General features: G+C 41.3%; 2 protein-coding genes across 14 annotated transcripts in view; one reads left to right on the top strand and one right to left on the bottom strand.

The window, feature by feature from the left end:
• The window catches only part of GPM6B (glycoprotein M6B), a 106,805-nt gene extending 93,562 nt beyond the window's left edge, over positions 1–13,243 (top strand). For 8 of the 10 annotated variants that reach the window (XM_090125439.1, XM_031596092.2, XM_090125465.1 and 5 more), the window contains 6 exons: positions 1,783–1,969; positions 4,530–4,686; positions 7,616–7,787; positions 9,315–9,388; positions 9,687–9,752; positions 11,972–13,243. In XM_090125439.1, coding sequence (XP_089981565.1) covers positions 1,783–1,969; positions 4,530–4,686; positions 7,616–7,787; positions 9,315–9,388; positions 9,687–9,752; positions 11,972–12,121 — 806 coding nt within the window. In that variant the 3' untranslated portion in view covers positions 12,122–13,243. Of the gene's footprint in view, positions 1–1,782; positions 1,970–4,529; positions 4,687–7,615; positions 7,788–9,314; positions 9,389–9,686; positions 9,753–10,339; positions 11,203–11,971 lie in introns of those variants that run through there. The other 2 variants (XM_090125443.1, XM_090125461.1) reach the window with 1 other exon arrangement.
• A 1,705-nt stretch (positions 13,244–14,948) lies between these two features.
• Positions 14,949–17,796, bottom strand: part of OFD1 (OFD1 centriole and centriolar satellite protein) — a 29,424-nt gene continuing 26,576 nt past the window's right edge. For 3 of the 4 annotated variants that reach the window (XM_031596083.2, XM_031596084.2, XM_031596085.2), the window contains exons 20-22: positions 16,851–17,012; positions 16,053–16,123; positions 14,949–15,053 (exon numbers count right to left, since the gene is read on the bottom strand). In XM_031596083.2, coding sequence (XP_031451943.2) covers positions 15,008–15,053; positions 16,053–16,123; positions 16,851–17,012 — 279 coding nt within the window. In that variant the 3' untranslated portion in view covers positions 14,949–15,007. Of the gene's footprint in view, positions 15,054–16,052; positions 16,124–16,850; positions 17,013–17,796 lie in introns of those variants that run through there. The other variant, XM_090125374.1, reaches the window with a different exon arrangement.

Raw genomic sequence — 17,796 nt, forward strand, 5'->3', positions numbered from 1 at the left:
CACCAACCAGCAAGCAGGTGTTTGGTTGCCTGCTCCTTCACAGTAGGACCTGGGAGGCCATTTTGTGCCAGGCTGCGGCCCTGCGTTGCCAGACACGCTCTGCTGACTTGCTGTGCCATTAGGCCTGGGCAGGACTTTAATACTGATCCCAAGCCAGGTGCAGCAGTTTCCAGGGTTAACTCTTGGAGATTTGGGTCCGATGTGGAGGCAAGTGCAGAGGGAGGTGAGCCAGCCTGACGTGTAGGACTGCCTTTATGCCTGACATGTGGCTTGGGGACTGCCATCAGGCACATCCCCCAGGCACTACAGCTGAGGTTCGCTCTGCAAGGTCTGCTGTCTGAGCTCAACCCTGGACCTCTCTGATAAGATCAATTCCAGAGATGGTTTTCTGTGATAGTGCTCATCTGTGTCTGCTTGCTGTGCCTCATCCCTGAGCACCCCACTGCCATGTCTGTGGCTGTTGCTGGGTTTCTGTCCTGGAGGCAGTTCCCAATGTGCAGCTTCCAGCTATGGACTCAGCTACAAATGCTTCCCAGGCTTGCTCCCATGCAACTACACCTCACCCATATGTAGCAAAGTAGCATTTCATAGGTTGTTTCCCTGATGGTAGCTTCTCTAGCTTGACTTAGGCACTTGCTAGTGGCATTCAAAATGGAGAGTTTTATGCTTGTGACATGGTGTAGGACTCTGAGGACACTGGGACGTGTGGGTTCAGCAGTCCCATACCTGCACATCATTTCTTCATGGTGTGCTGTCCAGCAGGATTTGGCTACGCCAGGCACGGCATCGAGCGGCGTCCTAATGGCTTGTGCTTTGCGCAGTTGTATGAAATGTACGTTAATGGAGACAGCTTAATGCCGTCACCCTGAAGTAATGAATTGGTATGGATTGCCATTACCATTATAACGCAGTTAAAAGCTGTGTTTGTTTCCGATTTACATTTCCCAGCTCTGCAAGCAGATGGACTTTCAGGCAGCGCGGTCGGGAGGAGCCTGGTAATTCAGCTGCCGTGACCTTATTTCAGTGTTTGCCAGCAGCAGTTCTGGGGGGTCGTTTTCTTAACTCAGACTGCTTAGGCAATAAATTTCATTAAAACTATGATTATGCTACTGCAGACTGTAGTCAGGGATCACTGTAAATCCAGTGCATCCTATAAAGCTGGAAATGTATTGTCTATGTAATTCCACTACATCTCACCACTCAATAAAAATTTCTACCCTTTGTCACCCACTAATTTTATCTGTTGATAGATATGTATCCGTATATGGATTTTGACAAAGATACTCAGGAGCCATGGCAGAGTGCAGAGTAGTTAGATTTTGCAGACCACCATGGGTTCCACACATCCTTCATTTCTCCAAAAGGCTTCATTGGCTTGAGTGCTTCTCCAGCTTTCTGAGCAGTGCCAGCACACCTGGTGCTCGTGTCCTTAATACCAGTAGTGCTGAAGTGTGGCGAGCTCTGTGTCAGCAGCTGGATCACAGTGGACCACTTCAGACAAACAGTTTTTTTCCTTTTCCATTTCACAGGCTGTCTCATTGATCTCTCGATCCTGTAAAACTGGGAGTACTCGGCCCACTTTCTGAGCATTGAGCTCACTCTGACAGATGTGTAGGTCAGTGTTCAGAGGATGATGCTTTCTTGCACCATCTATAGATTTTTTGCTTAGTGCAGTGACGGTGTCTGGGCCTTTTATTCCCCGTGGCTTTTTACTAAGCAGAGACTGAATATTCTTCTCCTTTTTGCTCATAACATTTCTTTTGCTTTCTCTCTTTTGCTTAGGTTGCTTTGAATGTTGCATTAAGTGCCTAGGAGGAGTGCCATATGCTTCGCTGGTGGCAACCATTCTCTGCTTCTCGGGGGTCGCCTTGTTCTGTGGCTGTGGCCATGTGGCACTCACAGGCACCGTGTCCATCCTTGAGCAGCACTTCTCCACGACTGCCAGTGACCATGCTTTGCTGAGTGAAGTGTAAGTATGCCTCCCATTGCCATTGTTTGTGGAAGACCCATTGTTCATCCCAACACCCTCCTGCTGAGTGGGTAGAGATGGATTTGCATCTCGATCTCCATCCCCAAGCATTGGTATGCTTGTTTGTCCAACATCTTCAGGTGTTTTTTGGTGTTTTTTAGTATTTACGCACAAAGAAGCAGCGTGTGTATCCTGCTTTAACCCATTTATATTCATTACATCAATTTCAAAGACCTCTAAAATACGTGCATTATACCTACTGCTCTGGAGTTGCACCCGACTTCTGTCAGCCATCAGAAGGCAATGATGTGCCCAGAGTGGAGAAGCAGCTTTGTGTACAGGGAAGATAAGATCCTACACTTCAATTAGATTTCACAAATAAATGTGTTGGAATCATGAAGCTATTGGTTCTTATTTGCTGGGGTGATCATTACTATGGGTGAACAATCTTGGCTCTGTATCCAGCCCCACTGAAACAAATATCCAGTTCCTTTTAACATTGAGAACCTGAGTATATGGATTGATGGTTTGGATCCATGCTGCTCTTCACAGCACCATCTGAGCATTATATGTACCCTGTGCTGAGAAGATTTTGCACAGATCTTGCTCGTCTACCCATAATACCCAGTTTTTAGGACACCAATTGAAGACTTTTGTATTAGAGTTCAGTCCAGTGCACTTGATTCTCCATTTCTGGGGGAGGGGCTTCTCTTTGCTAATAGCCTCCCTTTTAGCTTATGTGGACACAGACCACAAATCTGCAGGTACTGAGCCTAAGACTGCCACAGCTCACCTCTTCCCATCCTCTGAGAGCACTACAGCAATGTACTGGAGCTTCTCTCTCTCCCAGTGCCCAAATTCAGGATCCTCTATGACTGCATGCCCCCCCCCTGCTGCTAGACACTGGGTCCTCTGTTGTGTGAAGCGCAGGGATGCTGCCATTAGCATAAAAATTTAGAGAGAAACAATGAGCAGCTGTTCTTAGAATTTGCAAATGAAATTGCAAAAGTAGCCACAGCAGGCACAAGCTTTGCATTTTGGAGAGTTGTTGACAAGATTTCTTGTCAAGACAGCCTCAGCAGCTGGGGGGTTGTTAGACTCTTACCAAAGAGCTCCAGCTCTGTTGAAGGCAAACAAGAAAGGCTGGAGAGATGAAGTGATAAAAAAGGGCAAAGAATTTAAGGCCAGGAGATGTAAATTCAATGAAAAATATACTAGTGGGCCACCATTTGTGGAATTGATTTTTAGCCAGGATTCATATTGCTAATTTTTAGTAGCCTTCTAGCCTGTTAGTGACAGTGAAATGAACTCTGTTGTCCCTCAAATGAGTTAATTTCTTTATGCTTTACAGCACAGGTGCAATGGATTTATCCTGTTATTTTGAATCAGTTTGGAAAATAAACGTAAATGCTACTTCACTTCCCATGTGTAATTTTAAATGATCAGTATCCTGTTTTGATGCAAGAGGTTTATGTTCTGTCTGGGTAATGCTTAACTATGTAAATTGTGGTAATCAGTTTTCTTCAAATGAAGCTAAATCATGCAGGTGTTCCTCAGAGACGCATATCTGTGCAGGCAGCCAGTTTAGGGAGAGTAGTAAGAATTAAAAAAAAAATCTGAGGAAAGACATACATATATATATCCTTAAAAAAAATTAAAAGCAGTATGGATCTATAAAATTAATCTTTCTGTTCTGTGAATAGCTTCATTAAAAGTCTTCATCCCAACAAACATATATATATATATTTTTAAGAATATAAGTTGTGGAGAAGTTAGTGCTAATGATAATTCTTTACTGTGGGGGTGGTGAGACACTGGAACAGGTTGCCCACAGAGGCTGTGGATGCCCCCTCCCTGGAGGTGTTCAAGGCCAGGCTGGATGGGGCTTTGAGCAACCTGGTCTAGTGGGAGGTATCCCTGCCTATAGCAGAGGTTGGAACTAGGTGAACTTGAAGGTCCCATCTAACCCAAAGCATTCTGCAATTCTGTTATTCTATGATCAAGTGTGATTTTTGGAGACCAGAAGAAATGTTGAATAGAAGATCTGCCATTCTGGTCCTTCAATACAGTCAGCATGTTTGCTGAGTCTGTGATGAGGTTGCTGATATTATAGATGATTCTTTCTGTTAACTGTTCCAGCCAGAGTAAAAACACTTAAGGGTGTCACTGCTGACAGTAGAGAACCTCCTCAGATAAGATCCACGGCATGTGCCTTGTAGCCTTCCTCTGCATATTATCTCACAGGAAAACACAGCTCTGTGGTGGAGGCTTGAAATGGAGGCCTCCAGCTTATGACTAACAGCACTCAGTGCAGGAACCACAGCAGAGACAGGAGATGCTCAAGCAACACAGGACTTAAGAATATCAGCAGGGCATGCCTGTGGCAGTGGGGCAGTCGATGTAGCATCCTCCTGCAGCCCACTCGTTTAAAATGCATCAAAGAGCCCTGAACTGTGTTTCTAAAAAAGGAATTATCTCATACCTGTTACGATTAGGGAGAACTTGCTTTGTTTTAACAGGACTGAAATCTAATTGTGTCTTTTTTTCTTTTCCATTGTAGAATACAGCTAATGCAGTATGTAATTTATGGCATTGCATCGTTTTTCTTCTTGTATGGAATAATCCTTTTGGCAGAAGGCTTTTATACAACGAGTGCTGTGAAGGAGCTGCATGGAGAGTTCAAAACAACAGCCTGTGGCCGCTGCATCAGTGGAATGGTGAGTAGTGCTGGAAGTGGGAACAGTTGCCATTCCTCGCTAAAACCCATCAGGCTCAGTTTGACTTCTGTGTTTTTTTTGAACCACAGTGTCTTGCTGCTGCCTTTAATTCCTTATGGGTGGGCAGAGCCAATCCCTGCTGCTCATTCTTCTTTGAGCTTCAGGGATGCTCGGTCAAATCCAAACTCTCTATGTTGACTTTTGGGGTGCTTCCAAGGCCTCCCCCTGCTCAAGCTGAACTCACTGTTCAAAACTCTTGGAGGCAGCTGATTTTGAAGTGCTCAATATGAGACAGAATTAAAGTTGCACTTTTGAACACGGCGTGTGCTAACAGTGGTAAGGGCAGACTGTAAAAGGGCTGTGGTTTGCAGAGCTATTTAAGTAGCAGACTGCAGTGCCTCTGACTTCCTCAGTCTATTCTACATGAGGATGTCTGGATCCTTCAAACAAACAGCAATGAATGAAGCTTCACAACGTCACAGCACTTGAATCAAATATTTCCATCTTGCTTTTGCAGATGGCAGAAGGGATACAGGCATAATAATGAGTCTTTTTTGCAAAGCTGAAACACTTAGAGCCTTAAAGTTTCAAACCATTCTTCTCTTCAGTATTCTTCTGTATTAGCACAACATTTTAAACAAAGTTTAACTAAAAATAAAACTTCAGATTCTCACCCACGTTGCCCCCTAGGGCGCACTCTGCAAGAACAGCAACGTAACTATGTTTCTGAGACAGGATTTCAAAGCTATTGCTGAAAATCTGAATTCAAAGCTCATAGTTCTGGGGGAAGATAAGCAGTGTGACAGATCGCCCATGGGAAAGTGTGGGTGAGAAGAGCAGAGGCTTTTGATGTGATTGTTGCATTTTAATATACAGCCTATATCCTGTACTTAAAAAATATGTGCTTCCAGCCGGCTAAATACAAAGAAGATGCGTGTTTATTTTCATGAAGGTTAACAATTTTCCGCTGTGCTGTTGGATGCTTATTGAATTTTTCAAGAGCTAATAAAAATAAGGCATCCGATCATTTCCCAGTTAAGCAGCTATTCTCCCGTTCTTATTCTTGGAAAGTACCTTTGCTGTGGAGCAAAATTATGTCTAAAACAGCATTTTCCAAAGATGCAAAATACAGTGGAAACGTAGACATATGTGCATTCCATTACTGTGGATAATTGCTTCTGCAGTTGGGTAGTTGCAAGCACATGATTGTCAGCTGCGTACACAAATACCAGTGTGACACGCAGAAAATCACAAGGTTTGCAGGCAGAAATAATATTTTTGCAGTCTGGTGGCTGCAGCTGGGTGCACGCAGCAGCTTTTGGGCATCCATTGGTTTTTCTGCCAATTTGACATCACTAAGCTGGGGGCAGTCCCCTCCAAGTTGCATAGGATTATTACAGGAGACAGTCTTCTGACTTGACTGAGCTGTTTCTCCTGGCTGTGGTAACACACAGTAAATGTTTCCAACAGTTTATCTCTATTACACGTGAGATGGATTGTGCTTTTTCATAGCTATTGTAGGAGTTGAAGGCTTTGTGTTCTCCTTCTCACGGACATTTCAAATACACACATGCAAGCCTACTTTTTATTCATAGCATAGTTACAGAAATCCTTTAAACTGATCCACTTGGTTGATACTGAAAGCCAGTGAGAGATCTTCCAGCATTTGGCAAAAAGTGGAGTATTTCAGTTCAGTGGTATATAAATTCAAGACTGTTTGTTTTTTGGGATGTTTGTCTTAGTTTTACAGGTACTTCCAGCTGCCCATGTGCCACCTTCTTTCCCTACAAAGCCTAACCAAACGCTGTAACCACTGCTGTAAGATCTCCAGCCTTCTTCAGTGTGGCTGGACACACTCTGAGAATGTAGACTTCCTCCACTGCAGGATTTGTTTAGTTTGGGGCCAGGCTGAGACAGTTCCCCCCATCAGAGCTTTTCCCATTCTTGCACTGGCACACAGGTTTCACATAGGAGTACAGCGTCAGTGTTCTGCTGCAAAGTAAAGCCTTCCCAGTCTACCTAGAGTTAAATAACAGTGAGAAGGTGTATACAAGGTGTAAAAAAAAGTTTCCCCACTTTGCAAGTTGATTCCAAACTCTCTCAAGGAGGGGTGAGCTAGGAGCTGATGCCAGAGCTCTGAGTAATACCTCACCATAAAACTTAACGTGGAAGAAGAGGGAAGAGAGGAGGTCCAGTGAGAGGAGGAAGCTGGAGATTTCCAAAGCAGTGAGTGCCATACCTGGTAATCTCACCAAAGAAATGCAGGTAATTTCTTTTTTAAAAAAAGACAACACAGACCATCAAATTTCAGTGGGAAAATCCATGATCTTCTCTGAGGTGAAGTAAGTAATTTTCTTCTTGGCAATGTGTATTAGATCAGTTCCAGCTTTCTGATTTGTAATGAACATAGTATGTTTTCAAAAATAGGTGTTCTCATTTGTTACATTCATAATTGATTTCAGTAAATCAGGGAGCAGAGAAAAGCTCTGCAAACACTGATTCACTCTATTGCTGTGATTTGCAAGTTGCATGGAAGTGCTGGTATATTACAGCTGACAAAAAAAAAATCTTTATACTGACTCCTGTTGGCATTCTATCAGTTTCAGCCTATAACTAGCATCCCTGCTTCACTGAGCCTCTTGAGAAATGAATAGGTTGCTGGCTCAGGAGGCCATGCTGTTTGTTCTAGCAGCCTGATGAGAAAAGAAATGCCTGAATTACTTTCTCAGTAGCACTGAGAGCAGCAAAGTATTTTTAAGCTGAGGTTGTTCATATGCATGGAAATATGAGAGTATGTTAATGGAAGTTAAATACCTCATGACTTAATTTCTGAAAGTATGTTTAAAGACCGTGTCGAAGAATTTTTAAGGAAAATGCAAGTATTCTTTTTAAAGAGCAAATGTGAAGTGCTTGTCTTTTCTCTGCCCAGTTTGTTTTCCTCACCTATGTGCTTGGAGTGGCCTGGCTCGGGGTCTTTGGCTTCTCTGCTGTGCCTGTCTTTATGTTCTATAACATATGGTCAACTTGCGAAGTCATCAAATCTCTTCAGATAAACATGACGGTTCCAGGAGACCAGATCTGTGTGGATATCAGGCAATACGGTACTTATTCAAATCCTGATTAAATGCTTTATCCTTGGTCTGTCTTCAGTAGTTTTCTTTCAGCTTTATCAAACGAACCAAATGCAAAAGCATCTTGTATCCCTGGATGTGCTATTGCTTTTCTAATTAATTCAGATTACATTGATCTCTTTCCAGATGCAATCAGTTCAACTGAACTGGCAAGTCATTTATCTAAAATGATTCTGTAGCAGTTTCCAATACTATATTAGGTGTAAAAATAGATCGGCCTCAAAATAAACTGCTTAGAGGCAGAACTGAGAGATAACCAGATTCTGTTTTCTTGAACCTATCTGTATATATTTTTTCTTATCAGAAGGCTGTTTTTACATAATGCCTGAATTGTGCCTTAACTATTACTTTCAGTTACTTTCGGACAGAACAAGAGGAAATGGCCTCAAGTTGTAGCAGGGGAGGTTTGGGTTTGATATTAGGAAATATTTCTTCTCAGAAAGAGCAGTGAGGCAATGGCACAGGCTGCCCAGGAAGGTGGTGGTGTCAGCCATCCCTGGATGTGTTCAAGGAACATGCAGAAGGAAGGACGTGGTTAGTGGGCATGGTGTGATGGGTTAGTGGTTGGACTAGATGACCCTAGTGGCCTTTTCCAGCCTTAATGATTCTATGATTCTCTGAAAAGCAAAAACCAGCAGTGAACAGTCTGCCTCAAACGTTGCTGAATTTATTTTGATTTCTAATTACTCACAAAATCGGCTGCTTGTGCTTCCTTGCTCCTTCTGCTCTGGGGGCAGCCATAACTGAAGGCCTTCAACTGTATATTACAGTTGCAGGGAAGAAAGTGGCTTTAAAGTAAATCCTGTGAAGTTTTTCATTCCAAAAGCCATACTGTCCTGAGATAGTATCAGTGACCTGCTCCTCGCAGAGCTGCTAATTCCAACCAGCTGAGTTTGAAATGTAGGTTACAATGGGGAGGCAAAGCGCTGTTTTCCTTTTTTGAGCCATGGCTTCTGCTTAAGCTTTACATCTGTTATGGGTCTAAAAGTTTAGGTTATTTTAAACTCATAAGATCCTGTTGACTTTTCTGATTTTCAGTCACGTAAGAGAAGTAATTGGGAGTATGTGAGGGTATGGCAGACCAGACCTTGTAGCAGCTCTCACTTACTGCTTTTTTACCTTGGGGGAGTAGAACTCAACTTGGTAAGGCATTGCTGTCCTGAATGGTGCCAGGTGTCTCTAAGTGCAGATGATCCCCTTCAGGCCCCAGTTGGGGAGCAGGCAGACTCATACTGGACCTGAAGTGCATAAGCCGACCATTTGGCTGCCATATGGGAAAGCCACATCTGAGAACACAGCTTGGCAGGAAGCCTTGGTATAAAGAGAAAGCGCAGTTTGAGCGAGTTAATTCCTCCTGCCAATTCAAAGCTGTGCTGGTCAATGTGTGGATGCCCAAAATGGGAACGCAACTGGCAAGTGGGAGGATAAGATGAGAAAGGAACAGAAAGTGTGTACCGATTCCTAAAATTAGTGATTTCTTTTGCTGTACTATTTCAGGTATTATCCCATGGAATGCTGTACCTGGCAAAGCCTGCGGTCCGATCCTGGAGAACATCTGCAACACGAATGAGGTATGCAGACGCCCTGTGTGCACCTTGTGCGCCCTGAGGCACAGGGTAGTAGCTAACCTGATGGTAGTTTCTTGAGGAGACTAACACTAGTAGTATAAAGAGATTGATTTAAACAGAATACTGAAAGTGCTTTGTCTCTGTGCATCCAAAAAATGAGTGTTTTCTGAACATTCTAGTTTTTTAAAGCTTTGAACCCTTGGAAGACAGCATATTTTTTATTCGTTACAATAGCTGAAATGTGTTTTATACCATCCTCAGTTAGTTTAATTAAAGTGTTTTAACATGTTTTTCTCTCTAGTTCTACATGTCTTATCACCTGTTCATTGTGGCTTGTGCTGGAGCTGGTGCCACTGTCATAGCATTGGTGGGTAGAAATTTTTACTTTTTTTACTGTAAAATGTGTTCCTTTCAGGCTTAAGATGCTTTAAGACCAAATTTTATGCATCTTTAAAATAGTAACCCTACACAGAAAGGAGGACAAGCTGTAATCATCTGGTTATTTGCTGCTCCGCTTCGGTCATTACAAGTTACTTCTGCTTTAGGAAGTCATCTTAACCCACCTACCCTAAGCTTAGAAAGAAACTTCTTCATGTGTCCTTTTAAAATCCCACTTCTACCCACTATTGGTGTTTTTATGTCCGCCATTTCTTTTCATTCTTATAATTTATGGGGTTAGTAGCTTGAATGCTGTTCTTATGTCCGGTCCCAGGCAGTTTGACCAGTTCAACCCTGCAGTGCCATGTTCAGGTGTAAGAGTCCCTGTTCTTTGGCAAAACAGCCTTAGGTCTGTATGTAGATTCTACTCAAGGGATAAATGGCGAGCAATTTATCTTGCATCTTCACCCTGGAAGAAGCTCCAAATAGCATCTGTTGTAAAAGTATCGACAGTTGCCCAAGTGGGCTTGAGACTTGTTGTGTCTTACTCTCCTGTATTTTGTTCTCTTCCACCAGCTGATCTACATGATGGCTACTACATATAACTATGCTGTTTTGAAGTTTAAGAGTCGGGAAGATTGCTGCACTAAATTCTAAATTGTATAAGCCCAGTAAAGAGCTGCATTGCGTAGCTTGAAAAATACCACTGACACCCTAGGCTAAAAGTCTAGCTTTCTGAATTTTGTTACAGTAATTGTAAATAGCTTCAGTAAGCCTCATTTAGCTTATCAGATTAATAAAATGACTTCTTGTATATGAACTATGATGTGGATGAGATCTGGCTATTCTGTCATGTTGAGAGGATTCAGTTACTGTAGGACTGTTCACGAATTTTCTTTTGAAGATGGGATGTTTTCATTTGACGGCTCCATTTTGCTTTCCAACACTCTTCTCTAAAACAAATATTCTGGAACAGAATTACTCATTTACTCTTCACTGTGAATGACAACTTCAAAAACCTCGAGCATGCTGAATATACACAATACGGAATAAAAAGAGTAATAAAGAAGTGCCAGTCTCTTTTGGCAGAAATGAGAAGCTCCAGTACTATGAATTACTTGGCTGTATTTCTGGTGCTTGGATGATTAAGTTGATTATTTTCTTTTACTTCATTTCCAAACAATTGCCAAATCACTCCCTCTGGAAGGCAATACATCCTATATTAGCTCGGCGTCAAACAATCACATTCTGGTTTGGGGCCCCAAGCTAGTAAGAAATAACATATAAATAGTTTGTTATTTGTGGCTTGCACTTTAGTAACTGATTTCTCGGTAGCCAGATCTCAAAAATGTAAGTATGACTGCACAGGAAGCAAAACCATGCATAGAGCATAGAAACATTTTTTACACTGTTGGGGGGAATAAAAGAGACGTGAATCAGTGTTTTTCAGATGTAGATTTTTTTTGCATGAAGCGTGGAGAAAAGAAATTGGAAAGAGATGAATTCACAAATTAGAAAAAGTCCCCACAATTAAAAAAAAAATAAACAAAAACAGTTGCTACATGTAAGAGTTTTCACCTGAAGTTAGACAGTGAGAGTTGAAAATGTAGTTGTAACGATACATGATTAAGACTTCTTAACCCAGATCTTGCATGCTTTTGCTTAGTTTTGGACTGGTGTTTTGTTGTTTAACTTTTCCATGTGTTACTGTAGCCTTGTTCACCTAAATAAAACCGTTTACAATTTCAGACTTTTTTGAGGGGGAGGGTGGAGTTCTTATCTGCTTGTTGGGGGAAAAAAATTACCAGGATCTGGGCTTGAGTATACATAAGCACCACCACCTTAGGAAGCAGTTTTTCTGAGCACCTCCAGTTTGCAGATGTTCTAAATTGCCACATACAAACAAACGTTTATTTTTCTCACTTCCCCCCATTCTGCATTTTAATTGATCCGTACAACCCTGTAGCTCATTTAATTACCGTGATACTAACTTTCTCTAAGTTGTGAATAACCAACCTCAAAATTAGCATGCAGAATTCTAGAGACCTTTGAAAATAGCCTCTGTGCTTGTTTTAATAACAGAATGCTTATTAACGTAGAGTAACTTGGTTTTGGTCGTTATTGTAAAGAGCGTCTATTAATCTAACTAGCAGCTTGCTTTGCCTCTTGACATGCTCACTAGCCATCATGCTCACCCTTCTCTTCCAGATCCACTTCCTCATGATACTGTCTTCTAACTGGGCCTACTTAAAGGATGCAAGCAAAATGCAGGCCTACCAAGATATCAAAGCAAAAGAAGAGCAGGAGCTTCAGGATATCCAGTCTCGGTCAAAAGAGCAACTCAATTCTTACACATAAATGGTTGCCACAGTAATTCAGCAGAAGAATTCTGTAGCTCTGACAAATCAACAAATAGCTGCTCTGCAGTAAGATGTGTGTCTACCAAACAAAATTATAGAGAAGTGTAAAAGCTTCACGTTCAAGCTCCTGGAACACGTTCGTAGGGAAATCTTCCCATGGGTAATCTTCCATCCTTTCATACAGAGAATGGAGGTTTTATTCCAGGCATTTTAAAAGGCAACACTTCACAATGAGTGACCAAATTATTCTTCGAGACTTTTGATATTTGCTATTTGACATGCAGTATGAAGTCCTGCACAAAACTGTGGCGGGTGCTCCAAACCAGCAAGCAGTAGGGATTTGTGCAGCCCTTAGACACAGGCACGTGTAAGACGCGTGATTTAGGATCTCGGTTTATACACCAAACGAATCTGCGGCTGGATGAGATTTCTGACAGCAGCGTGTGCTTATTTGAAAGCACAGCTGTTGCAGCATTTCCTAAGTTGTAGTAGGGCACTCTGAACACTCTTTACACGGGCCACAGGAACAGCCATCTACTTTTGTGCCACACTTTTTTACGATGCAGCAGTCACTCCCCTGTGCTTACCCGAGTGTTGCGCAGCTGTCCCAAGTGTTAATCTTTTTATTAACTATTTAATGGAATGTAGATGCTTGGATCTGGATAATGATCCCCTTCTTTGAAAATAAATGTCAGCTTTGCCTTAATATTTATTTTCTATAAATGTCTTAGCATTTATATAGTGGCAGGAGACCATTATCCTACATTGTAAGTGAAAAGTGTTACCTTATTAAAATGACGCTGATGTGACTATTCCAAATGAGCAGATGAGAAAGTTTGCAGAGTTTGACACAAACAGTAACGATGACAGCCATAAAACAGAACACAGGATGTCCACCTTTCTCTATCTTGGTGCTTAGCAAATTTATAGTCAGTGCTTACGTGTTTTCCTTTTTACAAATTAATTAGCACATTAAGAAAACGTGGTGTTCAGAAAACAACGACACAAACTGGTGCCATCTTAAAGTCATTTCCCATAGAAGTCTGCCTTCTAATTAATATGTTTTATTTCAGAAGCTTTCAGTGATATCTTGAGTATTAGTGATGGTATATTTGCTGTTTGTTCTATATGATATATATATATATATATATATAAATGTTGGGGGAAAAGTAAAATGCATCATTCGTTTGGGGGAAAAAAAAAAAGAGTATTTGAGTCATACCCATGTTATGCTGACGTGTGGTTTGATAGTTTTGACTGCTTGCTGAGTATAAGTCAAAGGAAGCACAAAATTTCCTGAAGTCGGAATTAAAAGAGGCATTTTGGGGGGGTGTTAACTGCAAATATAATTTCTTTTTTTGTTAAATATTGAAGTCTGATTTTACAGTTTAAAAGGGGGGCAGAGTTGGTCAGTGTAGAGCAAATATGACAAATAGCCTAGTGTATGTTCTTACCTGTTGCATGAAGGAGACATTTCTACGGCAATGCAGGTGATGTTCTAGCCCAGTGTTTGCATAAGGGTAATAATGGAGGCAGTGTCTTAAAGCCTAATTCTTTTCTAATTCAGTGTAGCTATTACTGGGAGTTTTTGAAGTTTTGTTTAAGTAGTCTAATATTTTTATGTAAAGAGCATTAAATTTTGCTATGTATAAATTTTTGTAACCTAACAGTGAATCAATATTTTCTATCAGTGCCAAGGGCTTCCTGTAGTTACATCCAAGTGTTAAAATAAATATTTGTAGATAATAGACAACACTCGTGGTATGCTTATTTTAAACAGACCTGTAGCTACTCTATACCAGCGCATCTGTTTTATTATCTCTATCTGAAGTGAAGCACATTCTGTTCATTGTTGTCCATTTGGTAATGCATAGCAGGAGGCTGCCCTGTAGGTGTGTGCTTCAGCATGGTAAGTCAGTGAGTTTTCTTAGCACAGAGTACTGGTAGTTGTTCCAGGTCAGCGTAAAGCAACAAGCACTATCCATCCCCTCCCTGACAGCAGACAAAATGAAGCTCTTTTTGTCAAATTTGGCAGCATATAAAGTTAGTTTTTTAATCTCAATTTCAAAAAGTCAAGTATGTCTCATTTATGGGAATCCATATGAATTCAAGGCAGACCTTCAGGTTTGCTCCTATATTCTGGCAAACTGGGCTTCACGTTCTTCTAAGGTAGGGGAGGAGAAGCAGCCTCAGCACACTGCAAGTTGTACTAGATGCTGCCACCCAGAATTACTCCATTGATAAAAATACTGTATTTTATACTGTAAATAAAGTTTAACAATCTTGCCTCTACTCCACCTACAAAATGCAAAGCTTAAATAAAGATGAGTCAAATAGCATTTTTATCTGAATCTCTCCATTCCGGGCTGGTGAATATCAACAAAGTGAGACATGTGATAAAGGCTGCTTTAGAAGTGTTCACTTCTGCTGCTGCAGCAGTAACGAGCAAGTTAATGTACATGGTTCAGTCACACAAGCCAAGGGTCTCCACCAGATACCTCTAAAAACATGCAACAGTGTGTATATGTAACAAAGTTTGGTTATCCCCCTGACCTGCAGTTGGTAAGTGGTGAGGAAGGGGGTGGGAGGGGAGGAACAACACCTCAAAAGCTGTAGGAGACTCTAGAGATTCAAGGCCAAGGCCATTCACCTGGACACACCAATTTACACTGCTTCCTCTTCCACCTGCATCAGTAATGCATCGGAACTCTTAGAGTGCAGTGACTGAAGCAGTGGGACTTCAATATCAGCTTTATTCATTTGTAACTGCACAGCTTGCAATTCCTGGGCCTAGGGCTTATTATGACTTACTTCGCAGTCAGAAAGGTGTTTTAAAAACATTTTTATTGTAGTTAAAAACAAAAACCCAAGCAATTGCTGTTGTTCACCAGAAGTTGTCATCATCGTCTCCATGAGAAATGCCTGCAGCACTGTATGTGGGACAGAAGGGGAGGAAAATATGGTATGAGTCTTAAGTAGCTTCTTATTTTAAATATATGTTTGTTTTAAAGTGGAAGTTAAAAGTTCAACACAATTTAAGAGCCTGCACATAACCACCACTTTAGTTGATGTCCATCTGTGCTGTTCCTATGAACTGAGTAAGCAATTCAGCAGTGAGGGTCTGGGCCACCTCCCCTATCCATTGGCATTCCCATCTCATACTTCTGTAGTACTCGCCCACTGAAAAGAACACCATGCAGGTGTAAGTCAGGAGAACCAACGTAGGTGCTGCTATGTACAACAGCACTTCAAAGGGACAGACAGATCATACCGAATCATATATATAAGTAATTTTTTAATGCACTCTACTTTTTCCTTAGAAACATTTTCACTTGTACATCTTCAAATAAATCAAAATATTGGACTGAGAGAGATATTTTTCCCCTAGCATGGAGATATTTATCCCTCATATAAGAACTAAAGGCAACGTATCTTTATTTATTGATCTCTAGAGGTAACCCACAGGAAATGTAGGACATGCACAGGCTGTCAGAAACCTCTCTGAAATAGCGTGTGAACTAGTTTGTCAGAAGTCCACGATGCTTCCAATAAATCAAAGCTGAAGGCAATGCAAATAACAGACTACCTGCTAGGTACAGCATAGACACACTTTCATTGGGTCATTACCCAAGAAGAATCCCTCAGGCTTCAGTTCTATATAAAGAAACTGAGACATTGCTCCATTGCAGATAAGTTTTAATTGCAACAGCTATTGAAACAGATCACGGAATGTAGGTTCCTAGACTCTAATTTCACAACTTACCTATATAAAAATTGAGAGAATCGATCCTCAGTTATTCCAATATTTTTACTTTTTACTACTAGCTTACTGCTTTTTATTTTGCTTTTTGAGAGGTAGATTTCTTCTTAGCCCTAATTCACGCTGTATTTATTAACAGAAGTTGTTAGAAGAAATGTATGATCCTTACCTGTCATCTTTCTCGCTAGATGTGATTCCCTCTATGAGTGATACATCCTGTATTTCTTCTTTTTTTGAATCCTGGCAGCCAAGAGAAAAACACACTTTTTGTAACCGATTCTTAAATCAAGGTTTAAGCGATTAATAATTGCTTCTGCTCTTTAGGGCACCAATCTGAAAATAAAAATCACCTGGAAGAGCTAGTTCATTTTTTGCCAATGAACTGCATGTAGAATAACAGAGCTTTGGAAAAACAGTCTGGGATAGTGACTGAATTATGCAGCAGTTTGCATCGAAGTTGTGTTTACCCATGTGCTTGCTCTGTCAGGCCATATTTCTCTTTCTGCCAGGCTGAATTCTGTCACAGAATGGCTTGTGGGAAGGAAACCCAAGAATCATCAAGTTCCAACCCCCCCTTCCACAGGCAGAGCCACCAACCTCTGGATCTGGCACTAGACCAGGCTGCCCAGGGCCCCATTCAACCTGGCCTTGAACACTTCCAGAGATAGGGCATCCACAGCCTCTCTGGGCAGCCTGTTTCAGCACCTCACCACTCTCTCTGTGAAGAAATTCCCCCTGACATCCAATCTAAACCTTCCATCCTCGAGCTGTCAATATGGTCATCTGTGGTAGTGGAACGCAGACTGACCTTTATAGATCCAAACTGCTGCATTTTAATTAGGATTTCAAAATACCATATTTAAACAACACAGGATTTTAAAAATTGAGGGCATATTTATGCTTAAACACTGATACCTAAAAATATATATATATTAATACTTTGAGGGCCCCTTTTAAGAATAATCACCTCATGTGCCAGTTCCTGCTCTCTCCTCTGCTGAATTATTTTCATGTATTTTTCTAATGGGTTTGGAGTAGAATCCTTTACAACTTCTTCAACACCAGAGTTATTGCTTTCACATTTTTCTCCCTTATCTTCTTCATCAATTTTCATCGAGTCCTGGATCAACTTTAAGACAAAAAAAAATAATAATAAATCAAAATTAAATACTGATCAGGTCAAAAATTACCTTTACACCTAAACACCTGCAGGGCTTTATGCTAAACTTAGTGAAATATGCCAGTGTAAACAGCATTACGTTTGCTACATGCAGTTCAAGATCAAGTTCAAGAAGCATCATTCAAGAAAACCCTCTCTGTCTGGATACCTGCAATGCTTTGAGGACTGAGGTCCCAGCTTCTCTCTATGGCCAAAGAACGGGGCTGAGGTGGACAACTGCATGTGGACTGAAGAAGATGAGCTGACACTGAGAGGCTGTGTAATTCACTGAAGTGAATTAACTGATCTCTGAAGTGTGGGAAGAGGAAGAAGAAAGGTGGGGGGGGAGGGGAGGAACAAAAAAGGCAACACTATACAGTACCCAAAAGGCCCCAAAAAAATGCTATTTCAGTATGTGCTCATCAGTTCAAAAGAATTTAAACTCCATACAGTCGTCTTATAACCTGTTCTCCATGAACACCCCAGTTAAAGGTGTTCATGGGGATAAAGGCTAATGAACAGATGGATATTAAGACGTTCTGGTGATGTCACACAGCAGCAAGTGCAGACCAGATAGATGACAAGTGTATCGCTTGTCAGCTGGTGACATTTGCATTCTCAATATGAAACTGTATGAACATGAATCATTTCCATGAAGAGTGGAATAAAAAGCATCCATTTTCAGTGGAAAAGTTACTTGGCATAACAAGCTCTAGCTTGGATGATCAAGGCTGGATGTGGGCAGCCTGGTCTT

Source organism: Phasianus colchicus, chromosome 1 (genome assembly GCF_987193195.1).
Source record: "Phasianus colchicus chromosome 1, bPhaCol1.hap1.1, whole genome shotgun sequence".
In the NCBI taxonomy this organism is placed as follows: Eukaryota; Metazoa; Chordata; class Aves; order Galliformes; family Phasianidae; genus Phasianus; species Phasianus colchicus.